We start from the raw sequence: 20,147 nt of genomic DNA, 5'->3' as shown, positions 1-20,147 counted from the left end.
TTGCTACTCGTAGGGCACTTAGCCGATACATGGGCATCACTTTCTTACATGTTTTCTTGGTCGCAAGTGCATCGGCCCAAATGGTAATGCCTTACGTCATGACCAATGTGATGACTGACGTCAGGAGTGCTCTCCTCTTCTGCTTTGGACCTCCGACATTGGGCATGAGCCGTGATAGGGCCTTCCCAACTGCAGCTGCCTTTGTGCTTGCGCTCTCTACCTGGGCTTTAAAATTCAGACGCGAGTCAATCTGCATGCTGAGGTATCGTAAAGATGACTGGGTGGCAATTCGATGTTCTCCCACTTTGAGTTATGGTCTCCAGGGTCTTCCTGCTGGTGACTAGGACCGCTTCTGTTTTGTGTTCGGCCAGCTCTAATCCCATTTGCTCCATCCATTCTCTACACATCTCAAAGGAAACACTGGAGAGGTGGGTGACCTCATCCAGATGCTTTGCCACAATGACCATTGCGATGTTGTCAGCAAATGCCACTTTTGTCACTGCTCTGGGGCCTCGGAGCCCATCATACATGATATTCCAAAGTAGCGGTCCAAGCACCAAGCCTTGTGGAACTCTTCCGGTTACATGATACTGCTTAGGACCTTCGTTGGTGTCATACCTCAGGATTCGGTCTTTGAAATAGCTCCTCACCATATTCTGTATGCATCCAGGGACACCCATTTCAGAGAACACCTTAATATGATCCTATCTGGCCGAGTTGAATGCGTTTTTGATGTCTAATGCCACGATTAGGCAGTACTGTTTCTCGCCATTCATCCACCTTTTGCCAGCTATTGCCTCACTTACCTTATTTACAACGAGACTGATGGCGTTGAGAGTGTCACAGTTCTTCCGTAATCCAAATTAGTTGTTGGATAGATGTCTCTCCCATTGTGTAAACAGCCCCGTCACAATTTTTTGTAGCTTTTGTGGGTGTGGGTTAGGGCATTGACTGGCTCTTTAGCTTTTTCATTACTACTTTGTATGGTCTACCCCATGGATCAATGTCGACCTCTTCTAGCAAACATTTCTTCTTACTGGTCTCGATTGCTTTAGCCAGCTTACTCTGGGCGTCTTTGTAGATCTTTTCCAGCTTGGGGTAATTGGGCTTGCGCCTATTCCTTTTGGCTTGTCTTCTTATTCCATTGCATTCTTGACACAGCACAGCTATTGTGTCGTTCCACTAGTAAACAGGTTAATGTCGATTACCTTGTCCTTTGAGGGCCATCGTTAAGTCACATGCCTTGGTGATCTGCCTCGTAACCTCCATCACCTCTTTGGTTGCATTTATTGCGATGACCAGCCTTTTCTCCAGTGCCGCTCTAAAAAGGTCGTGCTCAAAAGTGCTGACCTTCCATCCAACCCCATTGGTCTTTACAGAATGTGGGGCTCTCCTTGACCTGGCAGCAGACACCTCCTAACAGATCAGATGCAAGAACACTGAGATGTAAGATGTCGGTTACCTCCCAGGCATTGTTGTTGTCTGAAGCGAGACATCGACTAACGAAGGTGAGATCCACAATTGAACCTTTGTCTCATTTCTTGAAGGTCCATTTGTTCCCTGCGTTTAGCAATACTAAATCTAGGCTGGCAAATGCTTCTAGTAGCGCCTGGCCTTTGGTATTTGTCTCCTTGCTTCCCCAGTCGAATGCCCACGCATTTAAGTCTCCCACAATGGCCACGGGAGAATACTTCCTGGCGTCTGCGATTAGCCTATCAAGGAAGCCTGCGAAATCACTCATGTCGTAACTGGTTGGTGAATAGCAGCTGTAGAAGTGAATGTCTTCAAGCTTAGCCCTTACGAATCCTCTTTGCGCGTTCTCGTTGGTACTCTGGAATGGAAGGCCATTGCGCGCCCATATAGTGCATGCTGACGGCCACACAGATGCGGGCCCGTGCGCACACGTCTAAATGTGTGCTGCTGCATGCGTGTCTTTTTTGGAAAAAGGAGGGAAGGCTCAAGATAGTAATGTGTCGTACCCAGTCCGTGATGCTCAGAGGTGGATTTCCTCCACGTGTGTGTGGCCCAGTGATGTTTGTATCATAATTTTTACCAAGTGTGTGTGTGTGTGTGCCTGCCTGTGAGTTTGATTGTGTGTGTGCCTGAGGTATGTGGGAGCAAACTAGATTCGGTTTGCTCGAGAAATGATTATTTATCAGAGGTTTGCCAGGGATATTCCCAATCTGTTACTGTTGTGCATTCTTTGTGCAATGAAACACCAATCCATCAGCATGCATAAACTACTGTGAATTTTGAAAAAAGGCTGACCAAGGGAATCACTGAGTCTGTGCATATTATGTTATAGCATGACACCCCAGCTTCATATGTCCCCAGTTGCGTGCCTACTATTTCCTCGTAATGGCATAGGGCTTTTGTGGGGTTAACATATTCTGTTCTGGTTTTGTGCAAGTATTGATTTGCTCCACAGTTTGGTTAGATTGGATTTCATTATTTTGTCAAAGATCTTTTAGAGTGCAAATGACAGACAAGAGGTTAAATAGGAAAGGAAGTTGAAGAATTGGTGATGGGATGCTTAGTTTATTTTACATTTATCCTGAGTTTCATCTCTTAGTAGTTTCTTAGCAATATCATCATGTCCAGGGTTAATTAGTTAGAATGTTAATTTTTGCCTTTGGAATCTTTTAGGTTGTTAATTGTCATTATTTCCATGCCATGTGTTGTCCCTCCAGTCTTCAATGCTGCATTTTGTCGCAGGCATTTAATTCTGGTGGGAAAGATTTGGGTGGCAGCAATAGAGGCTTCATTGCGCTGTGTATTTGTTGATTGTGTACATGAATGATGTTTTGCATTTGTTCTTGATTACATTTGTATACCTGTATGTCTCTTTTTAAGTGATCCTGGTAAATGAATGGATAGTCAATAAGCTCATAGTGACTCATTCCAATCTATCTGTTGCCCAAATGCAAATGATTTCCACAAACGCAAACTGTTTCCAAAGCCTCTGCTGTCTCCTGCTTTAGGTTACAAAGTCTGTTTGCCAATTTATGTAGACATTTAGTTATCATGTGATTGATGACTGGATGTAAATTTAGGGGTGAAAGCCAAGTGCTCTTCTCCTCCACGCTCTTACCCCCGCCTGCCGTCACGTTTCCCACTGATTATCTATTTACTGTCCATCAGTTGAGTAACTGGAGTAAAAATAATTAATAGTTAGTCAACAGTGATTGAGGGCATTGCTGCTGTGTTCATTTTATAGGACTACTCATTTCATTCAATGACAATCATTATTTAAAGGTTGTCACAATTTTGCTGTGAAGGGGATTGGCTGTGGCACACCAATGTTAAACATAATTGATTCATTCTATGAATTGAACTCATGAGTGGGCATTGTGACTGACCTTTTACTCAAGTTGTACAGATTATTTCAATGGCTTTCCTTCTTTCAATGTAGAATGATGCCTGTGGTTTTATAGCAAATGGGTGAGGTGTGGGTGAGCCTCTTCCCTTGATGGGTGACACAAAGGTGCTCTCGAACACCACTGCCACACTCGGGGGATTTAGTGGCATGCTTTCTGACTTCCCTCCGACAATTTGCCATCCCTTTGTCACATGTATTGAACAAGTCGATGGTTGTTCAGTGGGTGCACTTACGGGGTTTGGTCTGCCGCAGTGCTCACCTGAATACTGATAAAAAACTGTGCATTCAGGATGAATCTTTCATTTTGAATGGGTCACAGTTCAGTATGACTCAATAGCCTCTCCAGTAATTTGGTGACAACTATCTGCAGTGTGTATTTTTGCATATTAATTTAGTTGAACTTAAACTGTTTGGCAAGGCTTTCTTTTTGTGGGTAATGCCTTGGTTTTTCTTCAAGTCGTTAATTGTAATGAAATCCTGTATTAAGGAATTGATTGCGTTAAAATCTGGTTTTATAGAATGCAGTAAGGCCCTGTGTGTGTGTGTGTGTGTGACCCTTGGAAGCTCATGTTTTTTGGACTATTTTGAAATTGCAATTTTCTAAGGTGTCCTGTGATAAAAAATGATTTTCATGCAAGAAATTGTCCTATGGCAGTGGCATTCATGGTGATTTAAATTTGAATTGTTTTTAACCTGTCTAACGGGTGGTGGATAAGTGAAAGTAGATGTGGGCACTACCAGTTTACTTTCAGTGACTTGAATTATTTGAAGTGGCCGTGAAAAGTGAATATGCCTTTTAATTAATGTTTTTCATTTCAACATGGATTAATGTTCAGAAAACTAGCAAAGCTAGAAAAAATCTCCAGACTGGGAAAGTTGCATGCAAATGACTTCAACCTAAGGGTCACGAGAGCAGCTTTTATGTTAAGCAAGGAGAACTCAAGTGTGGTGATGTTAATGCTCACCAGAGCCATGCAATATTAATGAGCCTCCCCTTTTCACTGCAGTGCTGCCCAGGTATTTCCTTTGCCTCAGTCGTGAGTCTTTTTCTTTACCATCCCCTCATAGAATCTTCACAATGTAATTTAATGTTCCAATAGACTTCATTATTTGAAAGCAATCATAGCTGGTAAGGAGCATCTATCATAGCCAAATCATCTTATGTACGTTACTGATGACTAATTACCAGTAGTAGTTTTTTCACAAACATTTTTATAAAACTTAATATTCAAAATCTGATATGTTTATGATTCTTTCCTACCTTTATGCGTTAAATCTTAGCTTTAATCCAATGATACGGAATCTGCTCTTGATTTAATTGTGTATACTTTGTGTGCTGGCCCTCTTTTAAAGAATAAACTCGGAAAGGTTGCCACGCATTGTGCTTTAGGCGGGCATTCACTCTGGTTGTGTGTGGCAGAGACACTCTTCCTCTTCATATGCCTATCCTCTTCGACTGATGCCTTATATTTTGACCCTCACTATCTTTCCCTCTCCAGTTTTCTGAGTGCTACTGGCTGGTCACTAATTACATTGAATTAATATTATAACTGCCAATCTACTTCCTCATATTCAGAATTTGGAAGCGTCTCGACTCAACTGGCAGGGGAGGGTTCAAGGCAAAGTTGGGATGGGTGCCACGCATCCCATTATAGAGGAGACATTCATTCAAACACTTCTGATTGCAAGCATTGAACTTTTTCATGATGTCATAGCATCAATAATATAACATCAAAAATGGCCATTGCCCGGATAAACCATTGTCACAGTGCTGTTGAAATTTTAAGGTGCACACTGGCAGAATAATTGAAATGAAATTCAGAATTCAAGCAAACGGAGAGTGAAGTGACTGTTAAGAGGAACTTATTTGAAGTGTAGTCTGTAGCTGCAGTGAAGCATGTTTCATCTTAGTCACTCATTAGATCCCTCTCGATGCTGGAACTAAAATTGAGCTGAGAAGACTTGCACTCTTATTCATGTGAGGAAGTTCGCAAGTTTCTCGAGTCCGTTATATCAAAATTGTACGCTTTGAAAGACTCAGATTACAGCAGCTGTAGTTTGAGGGTAATTTGTCCCATGGATTGAGGGACTACTGAGACTGTTTGAGATAATTCCAGGCGTGGAAGCATTGTTTACGAGGTGAAAAAATGGACTCCTGGGATTTATGTTTTGGTGTGGTCATAGTAATATACATTTAGTAATCATGGGCTTGCGCGTTAATATGCTTTATTGATTGGCTTCTAATTGCTGAAGTTATCTTTTCTGCAGATGGTAACTGGGGAAAATTGGAAGGAGTCAGGTAAAATGCTACATTTCTGAAGAGTAAAATTTTCACTTTCACAGAAATATGATATAACATTTAGACATATATCAGGGGCAATTTTTTGCCATGTTTTTATTTGTAGCAGTTTGATAAAGGAAATTCTTAAGAATATTCAAATTAGTAAATATTAACTGGTGTAGGTTGTAGTGTTAATCGTGCAAAGCATTGCGCTTCTTATCTGTTGACTGAATTATTCTGTTGAAGATACATTGTTTGAATGGATAGATATGTATGCATTCTGTTTTTCGAGGTTGCATCTTAAATAATTACAAGCAATGGGATATCCTTTATTAAGAAGAATAGAAGTTACCCTTGAATGTATTTTGCCTGAAAATGTTTATTGGGAAGACATGATGTCGGAAGTTATTTTCACAGCAAAAGTTTCTATATTTACTGAGTCTTTGTGTAGTCTGAACTTCTGAACATGCAAAAAAATATGAGGAAAAGGGAGGTAATTGCTCAGTCTAGAATTTGTTTGCCTCTTATGTGTTGGGTGGTGGCAGCATACTCGACACAAATTCGGCCGTTTGCTAATGGCAACCTGTTATTTGAAATGGCTTGGTTTTACTCTTTCTCTCTGCAGTGCCATTGGCAAAGGAAGAGTAGGTGGTAGCAATGGTAACTAACAATCGAGGGTTATTTTAACATTATTCTCATTTGAAAAGCAAGAGTTGCTTGTATCAAGAGAGATGGTGCAATAGAGAGGAAAAAATATCTCTGCAGCAACCTCCGTGAATGTTTATGAATTGTACTATTTGTGCAGCCTTTCCTTTATTTCTATTGCTTAACATTGCCTTTTTGTGGCAACTTGCATCATGATTCCCCTGCCTGTGCCATTTCTGGTGAAAGAAAACATGTTTTGGTTTAGACAGGAGACTATTTTGGGAAAGTTGTAGGTATATATTATTTTTTTAAGCATCTTCAAGCATAATTTTTGTAGTCTGATGAAAATTTTGCTGTTTTGAACATTTCTGTTAGCATAAGATGAATGATATAAATGCTTTGATAGAAAATTTTCACTAATATTTTGTCTTGTTCATTTAATCCGTGAATGAAGGGATAGGATATTAAGTCACAAATCAAGTCCCCTTATTATATCCCATGTTAGTGATACTAAGTATTTATCTAAAAAATGGAGAAATGATTGGGACTGAGTCTAAGAATGGATTAGGCATTGGTTGCACTGTGCAGGATTTTGCAAGTGATAAAGCTGTTTGGCCATCATAGAAATAGGATTGGATGTAGTAAAATCCTTCTCGGTTTTCAGTATTACTTGGCACTTATGTTGAAGTCAGTTCATACTTAACTTCCAGTAGTTTATGTAACAACTTTTAGCAGCACATTGGGACCTGAAAACATATTTGAAAAAACATTTTTTTCTTGTTTCATGATGTGCAATGACGAGTGATAAATATGTTGCCATTATATATGGTGTTCCTTCCAGGGTTAAAATAAGATCATGTTGAAGTATGCAAGTACTCATGAAGCTATGTTTGACTTTGTTGTAGCATTGTACATCAAATTTGCACTCACATTTAAATTTGTGTACAGAGACAGAAGAAGTAAATGGTACTTAATAATAGAATTGATAGTGTTCATTTCTATTTACTGTGATTACCTTGTTAGCCTATTTAGTATTATTAAGCATTATTTTGTGCCCTGCTTTGGGACAAAAGTTACGATTGTTAACAAAATGACCCACTTCTGAAATTGATTATATCTATGATGATTTGGAATCATCATTGATAATATAAAAACACAAAATGTGAAAAAACAAAATTTTTTCTGTATCAACACTCTTTTGCAAATGTACTTTTTATTTATGCATTTAATAGTACGGAATACCTTGCAATGATGGCAAAAAAATTAGTAGTCATGAAAAACATGGAATTTTGGCGACAGTTAACGCGATGAGAGTGAAAACACAAAAATATATAATACAGGACATTTAAGTGTGTTTTGCAGAAGCACTGGATATTTACGCATTTTGAAGTATGGCTCACACTGCAGCATTAGGTGGATAATTTTAGTAGTTATAAAATATGTAAATATTTGTCGACGGTTTTGTCACAATCAGCGTAAGAACATAAATTAAAAAAAAAAAATTTTCATATCACCAAACCGTTTTTTAAAACCCTGTACTTTTGTATGATTATTATTAGGTAATCTACCGATTAAAGTAGGTTTTTGGATGGACGTAATTACTAATTAAATAATTTGTGGCCCCTAGCAAAACACAACATCCTACTCTACATCAGGTCCCTCTTCAGCTCTGAGTACTTCTTCCTCCCTTCATCCCGTCCAACATCCCTATCCTGTTCCTTCCCTTTCCTCGTTTGCCTAACATTCTCCCCTCAATTACAGTCTTCAACATCCCGCTGCCGGTCTATACCCCCTTCAGCCACTTTTCCTGCCTCCATAGGATTGCTCCCAACAAGCCCCTCTCTTTGCCCACCATACCAAGTACTTCCTCGTTTGTTTTCTTCTCTGTCCATTTCAACTTCTCCATTCTTCTCCACACCCACATTTCAAAAGCCTCCAGTCTACGTCTATCCTCCTCCTTCAGTGACCACGTTTCCGCGTCGTACATAGCTAAGCTCCATATAAAAGTTTTTAAGAGTCTTTTCTTAATATCCTTACCCAACGTCCCTGTCATCAACTCCCACCTCCTTGTGAAAGCCTCTTTGCCTAATGCAATTCTTCTCCTCCTGTCCCTACTACTTAGACCGTGTTAATCCAAAACACTTCTGAGATAAGTAAACTGTTCTACCTGCTCTAGTTTTTGCCCTCCTATTTTCATGTCTAGCTTACCTTTTTCTTTCTAGATAATCGCATAACCTTTGTATTATTACTATTGATTCTCATCCTATATCTGTCGCACTGAATTTCCAATTCAATCAGCAATGCTTGCGAGCCCTTGGGTGACTGACAAACTAAAGCTTGGTCATCAGCAAACCTAACTGATTTTATGAATTCCCCGCCCACATTCATTCCTACCTCCAGGTCTTCCCATGCCTCTTTAATCATTTCCTCTGCATATCCATTGAACAACACTAGATAGAATGGACAAACCTGCCTAACTTCTGTTCCCTTACTGCCCGTCCTGACTCTCCATCCCCCACTCACACCTGAGACATGTACAGGTTGCCGAGTTGCTTTTTCAAAATCTAAGAAACAGGCAAATACAACGTGACTGTATTCTATATTCCTCTCGATTAGTGATTTTATTACTGCAATGGCATCACGTGTACCTCTCCCCTTCCTAAACCCAAACCGATCATCCCTTAAGTAATCATTTGCTCTACTCTCTATCCTTTTGTTGATGATCCTGAGAACAACTTTAGCTGCATGGGATATCAAACTTATTGTCCTTAAGTCCTCACATGATGTAGCCTTTACCTTTTTTGGAATAGGAACTAAAACTGATCTCACTAAGTCTTCCAGCCATATTCCTTCCTCATAGATACTACAAATCAGCCCATATACAGTCTTCCTCCCACATTTTCCTAAACATTTCAGTAGTTCTGCAGGAATTATATCAACCCCCATGGCCATGTTTGATTTAATCTCCCTTATGCCCTTTCTTATCCCATCGTTGAGTATGTTTGGACCTAAGCTATCTTCCTCAACGTCATGTTCCTTTTCTATGTCTAAACTTGTTGGCCTAAGTTCTTTACCATGCAGTGCTCCTATATATTCTTTCCATCTTTCTTGGATCTTTTCTGTTTTAACTATCACCTTACCCGCCTTGTCTCAAACTGTTAGCATAGATCTTCCCTTCTTACTTCCCGATAGTGATTTAACCTTGCTGTAGAGCACACCAATTGCACCCTTCTCCGCAAACTTTCCATATCCTTGCACTGGGTCTTCCACCATGCTTCTTTTGCTTTATTTGTTGCCTGCCTCAATTTGTTGTTTAACTCTTTGTACTTCATTTTGCCTAACTCTGTGTTCAGATTCTTCCATTTTCGCCGCTCATCCATCTTTGTAATCATCTCATCTGTGATCCATGGTTTCCTAGTCCTTTTAGCGTTAACGGTTCCAATAGTGTCTTTTGCGGCTTTAGACAACCCTTTCTTGATCCTTTCCCATTTTTCTTCGATAGTACTTAGCTCTTTACCATCCTCCATGAGATCCTCTACCGCCTGTTTGTATTCCTTCCTTTTCAAACCATTTAATGCTTCTACATTCCATTTTCTGACTCGCCGCCCCTGCCTTATCTTTTTGAAACGGACCCTACATTTCATAACCACTAAATTGTGGTCCGAGTCCGCATCCGCTCCCAGGAAGCTGTGTGAATTTATCACTGTTCCTAAACCTGTGTCCAACCAGAATATAATCTAACTGATACCTTTCTGAGTCACCTGTCATTTTCCATGTGTACCTGCCTCTTTTGTGGTGTCTAAACCAAGTGTTGGTGATGACTAACCCCTGTCTCCTGCAGAACTCAACTGCTTTCTCCCCCCGGTCATTCCTCGTGCCTAAACCGTAGTCCGCAACCTCATCACCATCTCTTCCTTCGCCTACTGTCGTATTCCAATCCCCCATCACTATCAAATGATTTCCTGACGGAACACACGCGATTATGTTTTCTAACTGATCGTATATCCTATCGACCTCTTCCTCCTTATGGTTGCTCGGTGGCATGTATACCTGAATAATAACCAAGTTCGTTGGTTCTACTTTTATCTCTACTAGTAATAATCTATCCGTTACCTGTTCTATATTGACTACGCTTCTTCCTACCTCTTTCTTCAATACTATGGCAACCCGTAGTCGGATCTCGTCCCCGCTGCTGTATATTATTCTATAATTATCACTCCAGTTTTCCCCGCTATCCTACGATATTATGCATTGTATAGTACGGCATAACAATAAACGTATGGGAAAAAAATGTTATTACTCATAACAAACGTAAAAATGTGGCCACAGTCAATACAATCAGATTGAAAACATGAACATTGGAAGATGATGACATGTTCATGTAAATAAACCACAGAAGCAAATGCAATTTATGCCTAGTATTGACCAGGAATTCCTGCAATGTTTTATGGAAAATTTTAGTTTTCATAAAACACGTAAAAATTTGGCATCAGTAAACACAATTGGAGTTAGAACACGAAAATTGGAAAAAATCAGACATTTTCGCGCGACCTAAGTGTTTCGTACTCATGGAATATCTGTCATATGGTTCGGCATTGACTGCAACGTTAGGTTGGATATTTTAGTAGTCATATAAACTGAAAATTTGGCGTCAGGCAACAAACAGAGTGAAAACCTAAAATTTGAAAAAACAAAACTTGTACCTTAGATCTAACGGTTTTCTTGAGACACCTGTGATTTGAGCATTTTATAGAACGGCATTGACTGGAACGTTTTTGGGATAATTTCAATAGTTTGAAAAAACGTAACAATTTCGCTACAGTCGAAATAATTGAGTGAAAATTGAAATTATTTTCAAAAACATAAGCGTTTCGTAGAAACACTTGCATTTGAGCATTAAATAGTACGGAAACCACTTGAACCTTCAGTAGATTCTTTTAGTAGTCATAAAAATCAAAAATATTGCGATAAGTAAAACAATCTTAGTGAAAACAATGAAAATTGAAAAAAACAAGCATTTACGTGAGACTAAAGCTTATATTATAAACACCTGTGATTTAAACATAATATGGTTTAATACACACTGCAAAGTTTGACGGATAATATTTGTAGTTACAAAAAACTTAAAAGTTTGGCAAAATTTTAAATAATCGGACTGAAAACAAAGATTGAAATAACAAAACATTGTTGTGAAAATAAAGCGTTTTATTGGAACATCTGTGGTTTGAGTATTACCGTACGGCTGCAACTGTCGCAAAAATTTAGCGACAGTTAAAATAACCAGTGCAAAAACAGGATATTTGAAAAAATAAATTTTCGTGAGATCAAAGCGTTTTGTAAAAACGCCTGTGACATGGGCATCATATATTATACACGAAAAACATTTCAACTTTTTACGGATAATTTTTAAGTCATAAAATACATAAACATTCTGCACCAGTTAACACATTCATAGTGATAACACGGAAATTGAAAAACCAGACATTATATCGTGTAACAGAAGTAAAAAGCGAGTGTTTTACTGAACATTTGGTTAATAAAAACATCTTTGTAAGATAATCACCTCTGTTGAAAATTTGATTGTGCATCAACAGAGTGAATTCTGTGTCTTCCCCCCTCCCCCTGTCCATAATACTTACCTTCCTTTACACATTGTCTCTTCCTCTCCCTGGTAGGCCACCTCATTGTTACAACCCACGCCTCCCCCACTTGGCCGCATCCAAACTGATACCGCAAATTCCCTTCCATAGCCCGCCTCCCCTCCTAATTCCAAAGAAACTGCGGGAGATGCCGCAACAGTAAATTTTAACGGAGTCATCCGCTAATGTGCATTTCAATGCAACAATTTCAGAGTGTAAAAATCATTCGCCTTGACTGGGATTCGAACCCAGATCCCTCAATATCCGGTCGAGTGCTTTAGCCATTTAAGCTACTGAGGCGTTATTATTAAATGTTACTGTTGCGGCATCTCGCGCAGTTTCTTTGGAATTTGTCAAAGTGAAAACACCATAAGTGTTTAAAGTTGGCTTTAACCTCGTGGACTGTGGCGCCTTGCGCACGACTACAAATGCCTGTGACATTGTATGTATGGCATTTCGTCACAACATCTTGTTCCTTTAAATGCCCCAAAATTTCAGAGTTTAAGAGGTCCCCTCCTAATGAGAATATATAAATTTCTTATTTAAGTATCCAGCAAGCCACACTTCTTTTGACCCGAATATGACCCTACCACGGTCAGACAATGTTATTATGATCCCTTATCGGTCGTGGAAAAAATGACATCTTAAATCTATCTGTTCGACCCTTTATCTCTCTAATTTTAATGACATGATCTCTCCTACCGTGGTACAATAGGGGTTATAATACATTTTCAGCATCACTGCTAAAGAGATGTCCTTCCAATTCATACACAAGAGCTTCAATCTGTAATTTAAACTTCGCTCCATCAGTGATTCCCAGCCTAGCTGCTCGAATATTTTGGATACACAATTAAAAATAACAACAACGTTTTACAAATCTAGCTCTTCTACGCTGCTCACGATCCAATTCGGCAATTAATCCAACTTCTTGAGGATCCCATATACGAGTACTTGCAGCATATTCTAAACGAGGTCTAACCAACGACAGATAACATTTCTCTTTGACCTTTTCATCACATTTACTTAGCACTCTTTCTAATAAATCCTAATTTTTTGTTAGCTTGTCCGCATATTCCCCGTATGTGTTTCACCCGGGAGAGATCGTGAGTGAAGGTAACACCCAAGGTATTTAATTGAGTCTACACATTCCATTTCAGTATTCCCAATGCAGTTGGCATTCGGGCTTCTAGCTTTGTGAGAAGTTTACTATGAGGTACTTCATCAAAGGCTTTCTTAAAATCTAGAAAAATCGCATTCAATGGATCATTGCTCTCTCCCAGGGTAAGAGATCCAATCAACCATGACGAAGACCTTGCAATCATCATAAGTGATCTCATTATTTTTGTCGTTAGAGATATCATCCCTAGTAATATTCATCTTGCCGTGTCATAGCCTTTGACGTCGTTATGCCTTTCTAAAATCTGCGTAATGCCTTCTATGTTCCGTGTTATCTTTTATAAATTTTCTAGGAATAAACTTGTTGACTGCTGAGTGCGTGATCTCAAAGAAGTGATTCCACATATCCTTGGCATTTCGGTGATTTCTATCCTTCTTAAAACTTGTAAACTGGGGATCGAGATGGTGCGGGGGCTAACGTACTGGCTTCCCACCCTGTGGGCGCGGGTTCAAATCCCGGCGGTGTTGAACATTTTTCAGAGGTATCTCGACCCCTACTTGAGGTGCTTTGTGGAGGGAACTTTGAGTGAGTACACCATCCGTCGGATGGGACGTTAAGCTTCAGTCCCCTTGGCGCCTTTTGTAAAGAGTAGGCTAATGCCGACGCCGGGTTTCTCTCCACCCTTCATCCTTTCCTGTCCATCCCCTATGGCGCAAATGACCTTAGCTGTCGGTCGCCTCCCCTCAAAACTACTACTACTAACTTGTAAATTGATTCTGTGGCATGCACTTTAGGCCATTGTAGTGCCCTTCTTTAACCAAGTAAATTTTCCTTAGCATTAGGCATTCTTTCTTCTTTATTTTTATAATTCTCCTTTCGGACCACATGTGGCAAAAACTTAGCATTTACTGCCATGTGGTCATTGACTGGAAATGTATGATTTTATACCTGAAGATGTCGCCTATTCTTCGAAACAGGTAGTTTTATAAAGTTTTCATGTAAAAAATACCAAGTATTCTGTGAAATATGGAAATATTTAAAACCAAAAGCCTGAAAAAAGATGCCTCAGCTATAGTTTTTCTATTAGGCCTGTTTCCCTTGAAAAGATTAAAATTCTATTTAAGGAGTTAGGGCCATCCCCAAAAATATCACTTATAGCACCCCTTATTTTAAAAGTCCCTCTTGCCCTCTGTTTGTATTTGTCCCATTGTGTCAGGATATGGTTCACCGTCAGGGGAAGGTCACACTCTTACCACCGAGGTGGTTGTTTTCCCTCCGTGAAGAGGTATGACTGTGTGAGGGGGCAGTGCCCAATCCTCAGGTGTGCATTTGCCACATCTTCCCTCCGGTCCTTTCAAACGGACGAGGGCCACGCCGATGCCACTGCCTGTATCCCACGGAGCTTATTATTGGCGACATCCAGCCACGCATCCCACCATTGCTTTAGGACAGAGTTGTGCAGTGCAGCCTTGAAGTTGTCCACTGGAACCAATATAGAATTAGTCTGGTACTTGTTTAGGGCTCTTTTTGCTGCTGCTGCGTCAGCTTTTTCAATCCCAGCAATCCTGCATGTCCTGTGATCCATGGAAAGTATACTTTGTTACCCCTCTCATGTAGGGATATGAGCCTATTGAGTATATCCTGGACTATAGGGTGGGGGAAGCTGGAAGTGAATTTAAGTACTCACAAAGAGTCGGAGCAGATTAAGGAGGAGTAGTCATCCTCTTTCATTTCTCGCTGGGCTATATTAATGGCAAAGTGTTCAACTGTGTAAACATTGCATGGGCTGTTGATCATTGCCCCCAGGACTCCGTGGTGGGGCGAGAAAACTGCACAACCGCACACACTTCGATCCACCCTTGAACACGAGGATGAAGCATGCGTGGGATCCGAGTAAGGCCCTGAGCATCAGTGGTACGCCTCATCGTTGGTGCACGATTTGTAATGTGGATGTGACATGGTCTTGGTGCACTCGGACTGCGTTGTTCCCCAAAGTAGAGGTTTTGGATGACAAACTGGATAGGGCTGGATAAAATTCACTTTGCAGATAAGATCTTTAAAGGAACAGGGAGGGACCTAGTAGCCCTTCTCAGACCAAAAAAAGAGGTCTAAAGACTGCAGATTAAAAAGAAAATTAAAACATGGATGGTCAATCACGAATAAAACTTTGCAAGCGTAGTTGCTTGGTAAAATGTTGCTAGATGTTGCCAAAGGTGTGTCCGTCACCCTGAGTCACAATATATGCTTTATGCTCTGATGGAACTATATGCTAATAAATGCAAAGTCTGGCATTGTGGACTACGGTAAAAGGTCTTAAATACAACTCTCCCCCTGAAGAGTATACGATCAAGCCATAATTTAATTTGGAGCTCACCAAAGCACAGCATAGTGTGTAGAATAACACAAAGCATTGTAAAACGATCTGCTCCCTGTGCAGTGTGGCTTAAAAATCTTAAACATTTTGTGTTTGACAGCAGTTTTAAGCCAAATTTGCTAGTTTTTAACGAATCATCAAAGTTGATGGTAAGATTTTCTAATTCTTTGTGGCCAATTGGAATGTTGGGAATGTATTTTAAGTCTTTTTCCGATATATTTTTAATCCCAGTGTTCATATTAACTTTGTTAAATTGATTACTCTATTATGAAGAATCTCAAGCTTTGATCCACTCATGAGCTCACGTAGCAAGATAGGGTTCACTTAATTAGTCAGGCGATCATGTTCATTAGAACTTACCTTTTATTCTAAGCAATATCACTGCTCTTTTGCCTCACGTATTCGTCCCAAGTGGTCCATTCAGTCCAACTTAGTTCCCGATGGAGCTCTCATGCGTAACGGGCATTCATAGTGGGAAATACAGTCTCTCTTCACTTACCAGCTGTGGAATTCCTCTTTCGTCCATACAGTCCAAGCCATTTGGATTGCATGCCCAGCAGCTGAAGATTTAGTGCTGGTGGTAATATTGACGTGATATGGGATTATCCCAAGGGCAAGACATCCACTGTTGAAGTAGATATTTAACGATGCCACTCAATAATTTATGGTCAAGAATCCTGTATAGTTTGGCCTTCTTTGCCATACTGGTGCTTTTGATGAATCGATGGTTTGAGGCTATACTTAGTGAAAATTCATTTGCACTGATAATAAACTTGATATTGATTCACACAGAAACTTTATAACACTACCAATTTCGAGGTATAGCCGGCATAATCAGATATAAAATCATACATGGCCAGGATACTTATACATTCATGTCAAAACGGGAGGTGAGCTATGGAAGGAACTTTGCAGCAGGAAGGGAGGAGGGAGTGAGAAGTAGCGGTTGGGACAGTAAGTGTCGGTGATTAAGTTTTTGCATAAAAAATACAAAGTCTAGTGATCATGAATTTACACTAAGTAGAGCTTCAAACCATCAAGTTCATTTATGTATTTATTTATCTATTTACTATCAATACGGTTTTTTCCAATACCCTCTTCTTTAGCTTCTATGCTCTTCAAACATGACTTCCTGACCACACTGGTGTCATTTCCTGAGTAACCTATAATTAAGGTGTCAGTCCTAGAGGTAATATTGAATACTCGAAGGCCAGTTTGTGTTGTCTGTCCAATCTCAATACTGATGTCTCACTCAACCAGGTGATGCTAATGTCTACTTTATTGAAGATTCTTTGGAGGCCTTTCGTAAGTTTGGATTCAACTGGAGTGAGAAATTTTGACAGTGGGGAAGACAGCAGTAGTGAAGTATCCGTGCCCATGGTGAAGTGAATATGTCTCAAGTTGGAGGAGGAGGAGGCACCGGGGGGGGGGGGGGGATCTGTTTCCTGGGGGGAGGGGAGGCGAGACTGGGAGTGGGGAGGGGAGAGGAAGCAGGGGTGGCATGTTTTCTATTGAAATGTGTAGCCTGCGTACTTTCTCGGAAACCAGGTAATTAATTAAGGGATGATTCCCGGTTGGTTGTTCATGATTTTTTCTTTAAGTAAGGGTATGTGTAAGCTCTCAGTGGTGTCGGGTTTAAAATTTTGCGTGCGCCTAACTAGCAATAAGTCTTTAAGAGTAATGGATGGGAAGTTTCAAAAATGTGTTTCGTGATGGTCGAATTTTTTTAGTTTTATTGTGAGCCAAGTGTTCCTTGAACCTAGCATTGGCATTGCATGTTGTCTGTCCAATGTGTGTGTGACATCTTACTTCATCTCATAGACTCAGGATTTTTGTAATAAGGGCGTTTTGTCTTAAAGATTACCTGGTAAGTTTTGTTGAGTGTTTCAGTTTTTGAAACATGTTAGCGTCTACTATTTTGAAGGTGTTTTGGAGGCCATTTGTATTTTTTGGTTCAAACAGAATGGAAATGAATTTATTCTTACAGTTGTGATCAGTTTATCCATCATATTGGAGTCGTATCCATTTACTATGGCTATAATTTTCAAATGTTAATTATTTTTTCTAATGCTCTCCTCGTTGGCATCTATGCCCTCTAAAAATTAAATAAACAATTCCTATTTTAACAGGTGAAAAAAATAAGTATTAAATTTATAAAATATTTTATAGGACAAAGATGAAAAACTAATTTTATAAATACTATAACATAATTAATAATTGCAAATTCCCAATGATTAGAATGAATTGTAGTACAAGCAGTTTGTTCATTTCATCTTAGGAATTGACATCAATAGAGATTCTGAAAACTTTAATAAATACTTGCACTGAGTTAAATTATTCCTGTCATTTACTTTCAGTGTCTTGATTCAATGTGAATCAAGACACCCATTCTCATTAAGTCAGTTTCACTCAAAGCTTCTTCTTACAAAATAAATACACACACATCACACACTTGCACATATAAAAAAAAAGATTTCACTCATAACAGCACTGAATTCTAAGCTTGAATGAGCTCAATAAACCTTTCATCACACGCTGGTATGTGCCATATCTTGTCACCATTACAACCACTTACATTTCATTTCTTTCATGTAAACGTAACGAATCAAACACACAATCAGCAACCAATACAGCTTCAAGACCTTGCACCAACTGGCTGCCTCCATCATGAATGTTGAATCCCAAATGAATAAGCTCCACAAAGAAGACTAAACTAAATGAACCCACGCAAACCAAGCCACTTCAAGCTTCACCCAACATTCCCCATTGGGTGAAGGTGGGTTTTCAGGGCACTGCTGCCACCAGTACACCCATCAAGATGGTTTGGGGTTGGGGGAAATGAAGGGGTTCACCGGAGAAGAATGGGAACACAGGAGGATGAAGGGGGATGGCAGCAGACAGAAGGTACGATTGAGGCATGTGGAGCACGCCAGCAGGAAGAACAACCCTCTATCCGCAATCACTTGACTCAATCAAGGCCATCCTCCTCAATTTCCAATGCTCACTTCTGCTCCCCGTTAACCCATCCTCAGTGCAATCACTGTGAGGCCTTCTCACATTCGAAAACCAAACTACAAAACATCAATTCATCAATAAGGATGAAAATAATGGAAGCGCTTCTGCCAAGTGTCCCACTGTTGAATACTTCAATTCAAAAGAGTTGTCTCTCAGCAGGAAAAGAGCAAGAGTAATAAATTAATACTTAGCCTATCATCCTTCATATTGAATCCCGAGTGTATAACACAGGCCTTGGGTTGGCTACTAGAATACCTCCTTTCGGAATATGAATCCAAACTGGTCACATTTGACCCTCAGCACCCTTCCTAGCTGAGGAGGACCACAGTAGAAAACTGTCACCTTGCCCTTCTCTTGATCCACTATCTGCTGGAAAACCTTGTCCCAGTTAGGGCGACCTGCATTTGTTCGAGTCTTCAATCCAGTTATCAGATCACGCTTTTCCTGCATGAAGGGAAAAAAGATTCAAATTATACATTCATTGAAAGCATGCTGGGATAAATTACTGATGTGGGGTCAGCACATTGTTTTCTTCGTTCTACAATCCTTTCCATCACCATGATAAGGACTTTATTCAACAAATGATCATAAACTATTGGATTACTCAGATTTATTCCAAGTTTATCTTTAAGACTCTGCAACCATGAAGGTTAAAAAGAACATTACGAAAAATAAATGTGTGCTACTGGAAAATATTTTCGGCTAGCTACATATTTAGTTGATTTAATGTCACTTTCTGCCTACATTGGGATGGTAGAATAGGAGTGGATAAGAGAGGAGGTATATGTACAGTGAAACTATCAATACAGTTCATTTACTCAAACAGCTCAGGTCCATTATTCATGAATCCCCAAGGTGTGAATGTCATGTTCAATACAGAGTACATCTGGAGGAGTATTTAAAATGTTACATGGAGTGTTATGGAGCAAATTTATTTGTAGTAAAGAAGAGAATCCCCAAAGTAATAGTAGATGGCATACTGACTGATAGGATCAAGCGCTAGACTTTGAGGAACACGTAAAAAGAATGAAATACAAGTCTAGATGGAGGGGATGGGGACAGGAACCAGGGTATCCACGTCAGAAAGCTAGGTTGTGTGATAGAAATTTGCAAATATCTGTCCAATTAATGAAATGTCATGTAAGAACCATGCCTTTATAAGAGAATATGAACAGAGAGGAAGAGGGTGTACAAAAAAATTGTGTGCTGCATTCCAAGGTGAGATAATTAACATTAAATGTTGCTTCTTAAGCATTCAAACATCATCTTATCATCCAATGTTGTCACTGTACCAAAGAGAGGATTCTGTTAAGAGTGAGGTCAGGAATGTATTTAGGTTCGGAGGATCAGCAATTCTCAGTTTCATAAATTTTTCTAAAATTTGTAAGGTTTCTTATCTAAAGCCAATATTATAGCAGAACTAAGAGCAAGAAGGTAAGCAGGAGGTACTCAAACAGAATTCATCAATGCATGGCAAGGTGCAAATGGACATGAAGAGACTGAAGAGAAGTGTAAGTAGAGTAGGCAGCTGCTTTGACAAAGAGAGTAACAATGTTTCACTGAACTGGAAGGCTAATATTTTAATGTTACCTCCTTACAGAGGTTGACATTAAAATATTTTTTCATGGAGAGGTCTTAGAAAATTACAGCTCTCAAGTCTATATCATCTTGAGCCACTGAAAAAGGCAACACAGTAT

At 39.7% G+C, this 20,147-nt stretch overlaps 1 protein-coding gene across 1 annotated transcript in view; it reads right to left on the bottom strand.

The window, feature by feature from the left end:
• Positions 1 to 17,667: 17,667 nt before the first annotated feature.
• Positions 17,668 to 20,147, bottom strand: part of Nox (NADPH oxidase) — a 149,246-nt gene continuing 146,766 nt past the window's right edge. Inside the window, exon 19 of the mRNA XM_071584338.1 lies at positions 17,668 to 18,894. Coding sequence (XP_071440439.1) covers positions 18,697 to 18,894 — 198 coding nt within the window. The 3' untranslated portion in view covers positions 17,668 to 18,696. The remainder of the gene's footprint in view (positions 18,895 to 20,147) is intronic.

This window comes from Hetaerina americana, unplaced genomic scaffold, assembly GCF_022747635.1.
Source record: "Hetaerina americana unplaced genomic scaffold, ioHetAmer1.1.p SCAF_18, whole genome shotgun sequence".
NCBI lineage: Eukaryota > Metazoa > Arthropoda > Insecta > Odonata > Calopterygidae > Hetaerina > Hetaerina americana.
Note: the sequence above shows the minus strand (reverse complement) of the source record. Positions and strands in the feature narration are given on the sequence as shown.